This window comes from Chelon labrosus (genome assembly GCF_963514085.1).
Source record: "Chelon labrosus genome assembly, chromosome: 21".
Classification (NCBI taxonomy): domain Eukaryota; kingdom Metazoa; phylum Chordata; class Actinopteri; order Mugiliformes; family Mugilidae; genus Chelon; species Chelon labrosus.
This window is the reverse complement of record NC_140354.1, coordinates 6,706,230-6,719,850: the sequence shown is the minus strand read 5'-3', so window position 1 is coordinate 6,719,850 and position 13,621 is coordinate 6,706,230. Positions and strand designations below refer to the sequence as shown.

Below are 13,621 nucleotides of genomic sequence, written 5' to 3'. Positions count from 1 at the left end.
TAAAACATTTTATTTTAAAATATGACTCTGATCTTAAAGAACTTCTATCCATTAGAGTGCAATGAATTTGTGCAATAGTCAGATTCATATATATAAAAATAAATTGCTGAGACAATTTCATAGTGTTCTTGTCTATAAAAGAATATTTAAATAAAGAAATGGTTTTGCTTCAGATGTAATGTGTCAAAAAACAAATAAACAACTCAAAACAAATCAAATTAATCCCAACTAGCCCCACTGGAGCAACAAATGTTAACTGTAGTTGCAAAGTAGACATGCAGTTACAGAATTTTAGTAACAAACTTAACAAAAATGTACTAACATCGAATGATTTTTGGATGAATTTATATGTTGTTTCAAATATTTAGTCCAATTCTTTAATACTCTCACAGTATGTGTCAAAGTGTGCAGAATAAATAACAGACGCAGTTTTTGTTGTTGTTTGTTGTCAAATCTATTCCATTTAGTGATTTTTGGGGTTTATATTATATTGAACTCTTGAACTGCTTCTCACCATGTAGCAATGTATACTTGCCCTGTTACATAAGTCAACAAATAAACAGCAGAATCTGGCGTAAATTTAGAATCCCCTTTTGAGTGTTGCACTAAAATGCATGTATATACAATATATTTATGAGCGAATCATTGACTGGTTTGCACTTCTATTTAAACCCCCCACTTGACCAAAAAACACGGTTTTTATGGAGATGAATATATCATTGGGATGGACAGGAAAAATCCAGACAGTATACTACATGTAGTGAAGGCAAAATCTAACTTGAATTTACAAGAGTTCTGTATAATTTTATAAAAGTTTAAAAGTATAAAGTATAAAAGTTTGATGTAGTTTGGTAAATTATAACATCAGGAGGTTTGTCTGCCTGTTCAAAAACTGCACTGCTCGCTTCCAATGTGAATTTACAAACGTGATAACAAAGGTTTTGTTTTCAGACTGCCTTAATATACAATACATTGACCATATGCAGATCACTGAAGCACGTGAATCTCCAGTCTTTTTTTTGCTCCTGTATCTGGGAAGCTAATCTGTTCTATTCAGCTCCTTATTTTTCTGTAAGGGATTTTAATGTACAAATGCAATTATGCGTCTAATCCATTATTCAGCTGCAGAGGTCCACCGAGTGCACAGCCTTATAATTATGCATAAGCTCTGGACTATCCACTTGTAATTGCTTTGGCATGCCCCACCCACACTCCGCTCACAATTAGATGATGTCCTGTGCCTTCTTGTGTAAGACAAACAAACATTTAAAGGTGCTCATCTTTATCATATTTTGCTGGCTTCGGCTTTCAGTATATTTCAGTCAGCTTAGAGTTTTTATTGTAGATGGTGCTAAATGTCTTATAATTGTCCAGTATTTTTTATTACGTGTCATTTGTGTAGCATCAGAGGGGTGATGATGCATGGACCTGTATTCTGAAAGATATTTCTCATGTTATGGTCATCCTCATTGTCAAGGCAAATAAAATATTAGAAATGTAATGCATTCAAGTGCAAATCCAGTCCTAAACACAGCCTCTAAAAATGATGACAGTGTTGAAAAATAATTTCTTTGAATGAAACCTGAACATTATGTACTGCAATAACTTTACACTACATCACATGTTTATGTGTCTAGTAAACTCATTGCACTTTAATATCTACATCATAACAATAATTAGGATCTATGTGCCTGCCAAACCACTGTGACTTTTTCTTCAGTTCACTCATCAAAAAGCTTCTGGTTACACTTATCGTGATTTATTTTGCATGGACATCTCCCTCTTTAAGAATCCTCAGCGCAGCATTATACACGAATATCCTAAAGACGGTGTGTTGTAATTGCTTGCTCGATTTTCATCCAGCGTCATCCAGAGGAAATAGTCAGTGCGGGCGAGGGGAAAAAGTCACACCCTTTTTCCTTCTGTGACGTCAGCCACGACAAACCTTTGACCTTCCTCGGTGGTCTCAGCTGTTCACACAGTCCACTGTCAAGCTCTTCTCACACTATGTCATGTTTACATGTGTGCAGATGTGCGAGTACAGCTGATGTAAAGGAGGCTCTTTTGCCTCTGCTCCGGGGCTCAGTGCAGTGGGTCTTGGCTCTGGAGTCTAGATGCTGCTTGTTTACATCAATGAACTTGACAGGCCTTATTGCATTATTACTCGCCCGTCTTCCTGTTTTTGTGCCCTCCGTGTGCTGTTTAAAGAATATTACATAGCCTTCAGACATGTCTAAATTCACGCAAAATACACGAGCCGTACCTAAACCTGCCTTTGTTAAAATATCTAAAAACAGAGGTGAGAGGATTAAAACAAGCTGAACGCCCTCCTGCACACTGAGAATAAATAACCCAGAATTATGTAACAGAAACAAATGAACCTTGAGTTTCATGTTTTGCATTTTTGCAGACCTCTAATAAACAATCACTGACACAATCCCTAGCGTTGCTTTCCCAGGCTGCTGGGACTGTTACAGCTGGAATAACAATTTGTGGTTTGGACTCCTGTTTTTCCCGGTCGCGCCATTATCTCCAACCAAGAACAGATCAGAGTAAAAAACCCACTGCAGGCTGGCAATACACTGATACTGTCTATATACTGATACACAATCCTCAGCCTAGGTGTGGTTGCAATTCCTGTATGCGCTGCACTAAACAACCACCTCTTTCTTTTACGAGTTCTAATGCATGGAACCACCGTACACCACACTGTTTGCTGTTGATTTTTTGCAAAAAAATACATTGAATGTTCTTTGATATATTTCGTTGTAAGACAGACGGCTGTACCCGCCATTGAAACAAAGAAATCTGTGCAATACGAGCACAGGCCCCACATGTGCAGAAGCGTCGCTGCTTATATCTGATGTCGGCCATTGCTGTTTATTAAAGTAATTTATGTTATAGAATAAAAGCACGGAGCAGCTTCATGGTGTCAGCATTGAATTATGTGTTTACTCAGTCTCAAACCCTCCCGGCAAAACAACACCTGCCTCTTTGCTCCATCGTGCAAACAGGAACTGACAAGCGGGGTAATAACTCGGCCATCTTTGAAATGAGCACTTACTTAGATTTAAGCTTCGCCTCTGTAATTTGCACGTCACGCTCTCACCTCAAAGCTCGACTGTGACGACAGCGGTTGTTGCGTGCGCAGCCTGACGTGCACGAAGCAGTCCAGCCACATTTGAAATGTTCTTTCGGGGTCAAAAGACTTCCGCCTCATGTTCTTGGAAAAGAGGGACCTCTTTATTTCTAAAATATAAAACAGGTTTGTGAACAATTTTTTGTGGATTCTCTAGTTATACATGAAGACATTTTCCTTCAACAAAAGAAAAAAATCAAATGCAATAAAAAGGGGTACGGTGTTATGAGCACAGAGTTCTGGTTGTGTCATTAAAGTTTGTTCCCCAACTGCGAAGCCCTGAATTTTTGATTGTTTACTGCTTTGATACGTCATTCATTTTGTCAGGAGATGTCAAAGCATTGATGTCAATATGATAAAAGGCAGTTTTACATTTGTCATTGCGTAAGCGCATATATTTTTTGACTGAAATGCACCCTTCTCCTGCAGTCCCATTGGATTAAATGTAATGCAGCGCGTCCTCTATGCACGCTACCTTAGCTGTGAGGCAGCCTTTGTATTTTTTGCAAATACTTAATGTAACATGTTTCATTATTGACCAATCCTGCGCAAAAAGCTGTCCTCTCTTCTGAGATTCATTCGGAACTTCGTTACCTTTGGCCCCTTGAGGCCTGACTTGCCACGCAGCTAACTTCATTCATTCATTCATTCATTCATTTTCTGTAACCGCTTGTCCTCTGGAGGGTCGCGGTGGTGCTGGAGCCTATCCCAGCTGTCAGCTGGGGAGAGGTGGGGTACACCCTGGACAGGTCGCCAGTCTATCATTCCATTCACTCTCACCTGCACACCTACAGCCAATTTAGAATCACCAGTTAACCGAATGAGCATGTCTTTGGACGGTGGGAGGAAGCCGGAGTACCCGGAGAAAACCCACGCAGACACAGGGAGAACATGCAAACTCCACACAAGGCTCACCACGCCACTGTGCCACCTCACAGCCAACTTAAAAAAAGACTAAACAAAAAATACACAAAATACAGGTAAAGAACTGAACGTGCAGACAAACCTTAAAAAATAGCTTTAACGTACCGTATGTGCATTTGTCATCTACAAAAAAGACACACACATAGAGTCATTTTTATCTTTCTTGGTGCTTTTGTGTTTTTTTTTTTTTGTTCAGAAAGTGAGCAGGTTAACTGAGACACCGACACAACTACTCTGAGGCAAAGCTAAATAACAGTTGTCAAAAACTGATATATGACTTTGATATGAAGAAGTTTTGGAGTCAGTTTTCTAGTAATTGTCTCTCTCATAGCAGTCACACCTCGGACACTTCACTCCGGACAGGGAGGCGTAAATCGAGACCGTGGTGGCAGAAGCGGTTTACAACTGACCAGCTGGCCTTCTGTTTAATGAAGAGACGCAGCTTGTCCCTGAAGGTTTCCCCTAGAAAGCTGTAGATAATGGGGTTGAGGCAGCTGTTGGAAAAGGCTGCCAGGTTAACAATGTGGCCTGTGAGTGGGTAGTCGTGCCACAGGGTGGTAGCAGTCCTCTGCGATGGGTCAGCTGTGCCCTGCAGCAGCTGGATGCTGATGAAGACGTTCTCCGGCAGCCAGCAGATGAAGAACACCAGAACCACCACCACAATCATGCGCAGGGCTTTCTGCCGCCGTGGCCACAACCCACGGTGCTTCTGGGCCCTCATGAGGATCCGCCCGATCAGAGAGTAACACAGACCAATGATGGAGAAGGGCACCAAAAAGCCAATGGTGACCTCCAGCCACTGAATCTCAAAGACGTTGGCAAAGCAGAAGTGCACCTCGCCCCTGTGCTGGGTCTGCACAATGGTGAAGGGGAGAAGCGTGGCCAGGATGGACGCCATCCAGATGAGGCCACAGCTGAGCTTGGCGTGCTGCATAGTCCTGAGCGGGCTGCTGCTGATGGAGCTAGCCAAGGCAATGTATCGGTCGAAGCTCATCCACGTGAGAAAGAAGATGCTGCTGTACATGTTGACCTGCAGGAACAGGGACATGAAGGTGCAGAGGACGGCGTAGTCATAATACTTTTCATTCAGATTGAAGACCTCGATGAGGGAGTCTGCCACCAGGATGAGGTCGGCCACGGCCAGGTTGACGAAGTAGAGGTCAGGGATGGTCATCTTCTCCCTGTGGTTCAGGTTCACCACCAGGATTAGGATGTTACCGATAAATCCAATAGGGAAAAGGAGGATGGTGTATAGACAGGACAGGAAGAGACCAATAATGTACGATTGGTATTTGTCTGAGTCCTCACTTAAAACTGTAGTGTTGTACTTGTGGGAATTGTTCAGTTGTTCTGTTCCGTTAACATATATCCAGACTAAAGAGGTTGTCTGCTCTTCCATACTGGCTGTGGTTGACCCGTCTTAAATCGTAAGCCACATGTAAGTCACCTGTAGCTGCTACATCATTAAACCCTGTTAGTGCCCAGAGTCTCTTTGAAGGCTGAATCATCTATGCTGTTGACATTCTGACAGAAGTCAGGTGAGTGGGGCGAAACGTCTACGGCTCGTCTGACCCCATGCAGACATCAAGTTTCATCTATCAATGAATGCTTGACGCAAAGCAGAAGCACCTCCATGTCCTGAAGTCGCCCCCGGCCTTCGCCTGCGATGACTCACATCGCGCACATTGTCCAAACGGTGGCTCTGAGATTAGAGGACGGCTTTCTTTCTCCTCTTCTGAGTCATTGGATTCGAGCGCTGCCTTTGTCTCTCCAAGTTCACGCGCGTCTTTATTCAGCGAGCTTCTGGAAAAGACGCTATTGCGGTGACACCTGAGCTGTGGAGGACAGAGAATCACAACATGAAAGCTAATTAGGGGCAAACACTTGAGAAAAAAAAACCTAAAAAAAAACTACAGTCAAGATATGATACAGAGGAAGTGTCCAGAGTGCATAGTCACAAAAAAAGCGTGAGAAGGATGATGTATGAAAATGATAAATGTCCACACCAATGAGAGTTTGGAGGGGTGTAACATGGAGCGCACACAACTCGTAAGCACATTAACATTCAAGCTTGAGGCTTAAACAGATGCATTGAAATCCTCCTTTAAAGTCCTCAGCCAGTCCAACCTTGCTTGAACCAGTCTGTCCAGAACTCGTCACTATTAATTCATGAGGTGAAGAAAAAAAAAATATTTGCCATTAACATTTAACACACCTCTATGTTTCGTCGCCTCCTGCCAGGACACCTCGCACTTCACTTTTGAGTGGATGACACCGAATCTGCGTTATTTTTGATAACGCAGAAAACTTTTCTATATGTAACTATCCTCATCTTTGTTGGTGATCATCAGGCCCCAAATCTCAGACTTCCCTCGGTGATAGACAGACTGTTTGGCAAACATGACCTTTAGGAGATATTCACGGCATTTGGGGCTTTATTTCCACCGGAGGAAACCCTCTGGAATATTGATGCACTCTTATTAACAGCACCCTTCGCAGCGCTAATTCAGGACGTGCACGTGTATGCAAAACAGAATGTATGTATGTATGCAAAAGGCTGGAAATCATACAGAGCAAGACGTCTTCCATAGTCCTTAAACCTTCGCTTTAAAGCTTTCTGCAATTTGAAGACGGTAAACGTCACATCATGAGTTGCATATTGGTCAAGGACAAACTAGTTTCACGCACCCTCATGCAATTTTTGGCAAAATATTCTTGTTACTGATGCATTTATTCAGGAAAAAAAACTCAAATATTTATTTGACAGATATGCTATTTTATCTAAAACATTCTAAACTTTTTAGCTATGTTTTTTTTCTTCTTTTTCTCTGCACATTTTCTGCCAATATCAGTAAGAGAAAACACAACGGCCACTCCAGGTGCAACAAAGTGTACAGCTAGTTATGGAAATAACACACAAGTCGCACGTCTAAATTCACAAAACATTAGACAAACATACCATCTACACTTAAACTGAGCACATGCATTGTCAGCTGTTAACGATTAAACACATGCAGGTATTGTCACTTACATTTTTGCTGCAGACTGTCTTTGTTTTTGAGACGCTATCTGACATAAAACGCATATGGCACACGGCAAGATGAACTGCACTTACTTTAAAATTGCTCCTCCATGCTTGTCCAGTGCAGGAGCCAGAGATTTGTAAATCCCATGTCCGGGCTTCTCTTCTGCACCACCTGCTGTTTGGCCCAACCCTGTCTGGATATGAGAGGAGGGCGGGAGAGAGGCAGAAAGGCAAGAGATGATCTGTCGCCCACCATGCTTCAGCAGACTCTCTGCCTCTTTCCTTCCTTTTTTTTATTTATTTCAAGCTGTCCACACCCATCGTTTGTGAGTCTGCAGATTTGCCGATCAGAAACTGAACCAACTTAAAGAAAACTTCGGACGGCGAATAAGTGCACCGTGGAGTCTGCCTCAACTGGCTTGTGTTGTTATGGAAACCACTTATATTTTTGGCAGTGTTTGTTCACCTGGGTTGTCTTGTTCAGAGCCTTAAGGGCCCTGTTCACACACTGCTCGTGGCCGCTCTTCCGTCGGTATATTTACAGAAGAGATCGATTCTTGATTTCCAAGTAAAAGATGTTGATCCTCGCTTTTTTTTTTTAAGGATCATTGTCAATATCACATTGAGATGAGCCTTAAAAGAAACTGTGCACCCTCACTCTCAATAAGTTTGAAACAGAACAGGCCCTTTGCTCCTGGAGAAGGAGTAGTGTTAACACAATGTAATCTCATTTATGTGCCTTTACTGTGACTATGAAGACCTATTTCATTTGCTGCAGGCTACTGTAGTGTCTTTTTGACAGCTGGGATGGATAAACTGCAGATGCAGACAATAATACACTAATCTTCTGCCTCCAGAGACCTATATACCTGTGTATTAATACTGAGCAGACCTCACATTAAATTATAGCTAAATAAAACTAAATAATATTAGATAATGCTATTGTTTTAACTATCTCCTACATGATTTTTTTTGACACCAAAAGCCTTAGACTAGTATAATTACAGGCAAGAAGTTTTATTCACAAATGATCAGTAGGAAGTTGCAAAAACAGCAGTGGCTAGGGAATATAACTTATATAATTAGAAAAGCTCATTAGAGGCTTCTGTGAAGGATTAAAGGAGAAGAGGAAACGGTCTGCAACGACAAGAGTTTTCAGTCCAGACAGGATCTGACCCCGAGGTCCTCACAAGGAGGGGAGGGTCACTGTGGGTGGGAAGACAGCCATAGAGGAGAGGGGAAGTCAAGGCCAAGGCTGGATCGTAGCCTGGAGGTGTGGGGTTGCAGTTCTCTTGGCAGGACCGTGCACCAGCTCCGGGGCTTTGAATGTGATATGAGCAACTGCAGACACCCAGTGGAGAGAGGGCAGGTCGCGGAGACTCTCAGTGTCCGTGACTCAGTTTACACCGATCCACAACATTATGACCTTAAAGCCACTGACAGGTGAAGTAAATAACATTGACCAATCTTGTGACAATCCAATGTTCTGCTGGGAAACTTTCGGACCTGGCATTCATGTGGATGTTACTTTGACATGCAGCACCCACCTAGACCAGACCAGGCACCCCCACCACTTGATGGCAGCAGCCATCCCAAGAAGGATGCAGCCTGACACAGGCACACACACAAAAACGGTTTAGGAACAACAACAACAACAACAAAAACATGAAAAACAGCATTAGTGACAAGTGAAACTGATCAAGTATCTGTGGGATGATCCACAGAGGCCCCTCCCCTCAACCCATAGGACTCAAAGGCCCCCACTAACAACATTCTGTTGCCAGGCACCACAGGACACCCTCAGAATGTCCATTCTCTGATGAGTTCACAACTGTTTTGGAGGCACAAGGGAGACCTACACAATATTAGGAAGGTGGTCATAATGTTATGCCTGATCTGTGTATGATTCACTGAAAGAGAAAAAAAAGATAGAGCTAAGATGTGAGCATCACTTTATTAAAACTGTTTTAATTAAAGCTTAAGTGATGTCTGCTGGTCCAGGAGCTTTGTGGTGTTACACACATGCCATAGATTAATTGACTTTATATCTAATGCACTCTTTCCACATATGCAAACTGTCAATACACACTCATATCCTCTGCTGCAGCTCAAGCAGCCTGCCACAGCTCTGTCAAACTTGCCTTGCCTTAGTCTAGTCCTGACTTATTTTATAATTAAAGCTGTCAGCAAGAGTAGAACCCGTGTGCTGATAGCACAGTCCGGGCAAGTGTTTTAATAATGCAATAGCAGCAAAAGTTAGTTAGTCAGTCAGCGTGAAGGGATTTGTGACAGATGGGCCTAGCTCTGGCTTCACCTCCGAGAAGAGTATCTATTCTCTTGCCATTTTGAGTGCAGATGGCACCCAGCTTCATGTCTTGGAGAAGTGGATTTTAGTAATCGGGATACGGCGCAGCAGAGCAGCAGCAATAGTCTGAACGAGCAGACGGGGTCAGCGCAGCAGCTGGTAGCCCTGCTGCCACAGACACGTTAGGGTATTTGACAAGAGAGAGGACAGCAGAGAACGGAGTCCGCGGGTCGGTGGGAGAGGGTTTCGGCTGAAGGCTGCGCTGAAATGAAGAGCAAAGTGAGACGAGAAGTCGGGAGGTCACGCAAGTTGTGCGGTTGGCGTGTCTTCGCACGGATAGGGAAAGCGGGGACGCAGGGGTCAGCCTCGTGGAAAAGGTGCAACGATGATGATGTGAGATGAGATAAATTAATACAGTGACTCAGTCACCCTTTTCTCCCAGCAGAGGAAATACATGTTGACATAAATGAGCGGTTAACACCAGTGTTCGAAGCCCGGTAGAGAGCAGACTTGGCGCTTACGTCGTAACCAAAAAACACAATAAAAGACTTGTGACATTGACTGATTATAGGATCTCTTTGGACTTTAAAGCTCTTCCAAGAAGCTGATTAGGTGAGATTAAACGAACTTGGAGCCTCATCTGGAAAACGTAGCTTCCAGAAAAAAGGGATTTTGCATGTGTTGACAGTGTTAATAAAACGATACGAGACAGGAAGCGGTGATATAAACCGAGATGCGCTGAAGCAAGATGATTTACAGCGACTGGTTCTGTTTTACGGCTCTCCCTGTCATTTAAAAGGATGAAAAAAGCACCCTCACCCTCCGGACTGGTTTCACCTTTTGCCTTTTCTGGCTCTGAGTTTAAACACTTGGCTAGGGCTTTTCAAAGTGGATTGAATGTTGTGAGGATGCACTTCCTATTTGTTTCCACTGGGTGGCGCACTGGAGTAATGTTTGGTCAGATGTAGCAGATGTAGGCATGAACTGGTCTTCAGCACTGGCTTTACAGGAGTCATGCAAGTGACTGCTGTGTTCCTGTGGAGGATGGTTTAATACCACGATGTTCTGCACCAAAAAAAAAATGTTGAAGCGTTAAATTGCACCAGAGTAAATAATTCAACTGCACGGGAAACGATGAGGAGAATCAAATATTTATTTTGGTCTCACTTTTAAAAATATCACCGTGGCCAAAGTGTGCAAGCAAACGTAGCACTGGTATCATTTTTTTCTCCCCGCACAGAAGAAAGAAGAGCAACACTTTCTCATGGAGTGACATCTGATGAACAGGACAACACCACCGTTGTTGTTAATGGGAAGTTGTGGGGTTTAACTGCCTGTGGTTGGAGGAGTGAAAGTGGGAGGTCTAGAGGAGGGAGGGTACAACACCCTCATCTGCCTCCACTTACCAGTCTGATGTGCTGCTGGCTCTATCCAGCATCTCCTACAGCCGCAACCGCAAACTCTGAATGGAACATCCTGCCAGTCCTGCTCCGTCACTGCTTCCAGGGGCCATTTTTGATATTTAGCTGATGCTGGGATTTTTTTTATTTTTTATGTTTTTATTGTTAGTCTATTTTTATTATTTTTTTTCAATCCTCTGAAGAGGAAAAGCAAAGAACAGTGTTGGCAAGAGAGGAAGGGTGGGTTTGTTTTTCAAGCGCTTTCAGCCCTGATCCACTTGTTTCCCCCAGGGCTGCAGTGATGTGGTGGGTCAGAGAGGAAGGCCCCTTCCTGGAGCCTCTCTTCACGTCCTGTAGGATTCATTAGGGTGGGACGTTTCACATGGGATTCATGGGAGGACGTTCTGGACGCGGGACAACAATCAGTTCAAGCTCTTAGTTTGTCAGTTTTAATCTGTTTTGCTGCTCTTAGTCAATAACTTGCATAAGCATTCTCTTTTTTGTTTTTGCACTGCATCACTTCACACTCTTTCTTGCATGAACTTCCCACCTTATTCTCTTTATTTTCCTTCACATTATCACACGAATAAATCAGTCCCCAGGGATCTGACACTTCTGCTTTTTCCTTCTCGCTCGCCCGCCCCGCTTCCAGATTCATCTCCACCTCTGCCCTCTTTCTGACACACCGTGGACCGCATCGTGGCACGCACTTCCAAAACACCAGTCTAGGTCAGTCCCGTCCTTCCTTCCTTCCACTGCACAGCCCGGGTTTTCAGCCGCATCAAGAAAAACAACGGCGGTCTAAGGTTGTGTGTGAAGCGTGGACGGCAGCCAAATAAAACGTTTAAAGCCGCGAGCCAAATGTTCTGCCTTCATAGGTGGTCCGGTCCTGCACGGTGCTCGCCGTGTGTGTGCGACTGAAGCTGACCTTCATACTTTTTGGTTTGGCCGAACCTCTAAAGGGGAAAAACAACATTAAGACTAATGTAGAGCATTAAAAAAAACTGTGCGGTGTCAGCGTTCCCCCGTTTCCAGACAGATGCTCGTACAGTTAAGAGCTTTTCCTGGTGCACTCTTGGAAAACAATGTGAAACTTTTTGTGATTTGACGCGGTTTGTTTACACTGCACACAGTTTTATTTTTGCTTTTTTTTTAAAAAAAAGAAAAAAAAGGGGTCTCCCTCCTGTCTGTTGATGAAAATGAAAAACAAACACCTTACGCCTGGTTGGCTTCATGCACCTGCAGCCTTGTGGCAAGTGGAGCTGAGTGTTGCTTCCTGTTCTTTTAAAACAACAGATAAATAACTACATGCAACTAAATCGTGTACTTTGTGCCGAGAGCCCCGAAACTCGAATGTTTAATTCACTCCATTATCATATCATTTCCAGATGCAGTGCGCATAATTCAAGACCTCCCTCTCCTCCTGCCTGTTGTTTGCCTTGTTGCTTTGGCTCCCATGATGTTATTAATGCAAGCACTATTGTGCAACACAATGCTCGCTGTGATCACACTTCCCTGCATTGTGGCACCTCACCTCCGCCTGTTAAATTCTATCTGCAACACCTCTAATTATTCATTTTTTTTTTTTTTTACAGTGCAATGTTTGTCGGCGTGCAGCTTTGTTATCAGATGTAACCCGTGCAACTTTTTTTTTTTTTTTCCTCCATCGAGAATGGCAGCACTCTTCCTGTCAGACCCACAGAAGACAAAACAATTCCCAGAATGCCCGGAATGCTGCTGTTTTTTCCGCAGTCTGTGCGCCGCGGTTGGAGGGTTCCTCCACAAGCCATCTGCTGTTAGCGGTGCGGCGAGCAGGAGGGGAGCTGTGGCATCTATCTTCACACCCACTGGAGCTCGGAGGGGACCGAGCGACCTGCACAGTGCCCTGACCTGATCCGGGTCCGGACATTTTGAAACGAATGGCGCCTTGTTCGGGCTCGCAGGCGAGGAAAAAAAATTAAAAAAAACACACAAAAAAAATGGTATTTCAAAAAAAATGTTTAGGTAAACAATTCCAAAGAATGACCTTGTGAAACATGTTATGTTTAGCTAACCCAAAAATGTTTGACATCAGTGATAACAAACAACTATTAAGCAAGCAGACGTTTCGACATATTTGTATCGTCCGGTTTCATTGTTCTAAGAAGGGAAGGTCAGATCCATGGTAGTTTATTGTTTAATCGGTCTTTGACTCAGCTGACAGCAGAGTAGGCTACTCACACAATCTAAATCTGTCAGACAACAATACTGTAATGTTGAAAGAGCATGGTGTCTCCCTGTAACTCTTCCACATACAATATATACACTTTATATATTGTATTCTACGTAGACACTTGTGTACAGCCACGAAAGCATCACATCTGAATGAGGACCTTCGGAGGCTTTGCAGTTCGAGCAGCTAAAAAGCCTCCGCACGCTTTCGACACACGAGACCTTCGAAAGCTTTTAAGCGAACTGAGATCACAATTTCTTAGCACTTGTGTGAGATTTGGGCCCCTCTGAAATAATAAACCAACTCGCGCGGCCGTCTGTGCGATTCTTAGCTTTGATCGCGCTTCATTCTCCAGCTGTTAACATCGTGCAGCCCGTCCGTGCGGCGAATGCTAATGGGAACCTCTGCAAGGCAGTTTCAGATCAGCGTAATGGGTGGAATTATGGTCGTGGCGAAGGAAAAGCGATCAGATCTTTAGGTTTCAAGTCAGACCTTCTGCCGGTCACAAGCACATACGGGCTCCAAGCTATCTTGCAAAATATGGTAGATATTTTGTAGGTCCATAGTGACAATGACAAACTTCCAAATACTTATTTATTTTCAAATAAACCGGCTT

General features: G+C 43.4%; 1 protein-coding gene across 1 annotated transcript; it reads right to left on the bottom strand.

Annotated features, from left to right (window-relative positions):
- Positions 1-3,885: 3,885 nt before the first annotated feature.
- Positions 3,886-5,613, bottom strand: gper1 (G protein-coupled estrogen receptor 1). Its single transcript, XM_084571409.1, has one exon. The coding sequence runs from the start codon at positions 5,460-5,462 to the stop codon at positions 4,398-4,400; it is 1,065 nt and encodes a 354-aa protein (XP_084427535.1). The 5' UTR covers positions 5,463-5,613; the 3' UTR covers positions 3,886-4,397.
- Positions 5,614-13,621: the final 8,008 nt, after the last annotated feature.

Bases quoted from the DNA above. Each gene is read 5' to 3' on its own strand.
- gper1 (XM_084571409.1), bottom strand. From the start codon at position 5,462: ATGGAAGAGCAGACAACCTCTTTAGTCTGGATATATGTTAACGGAACA.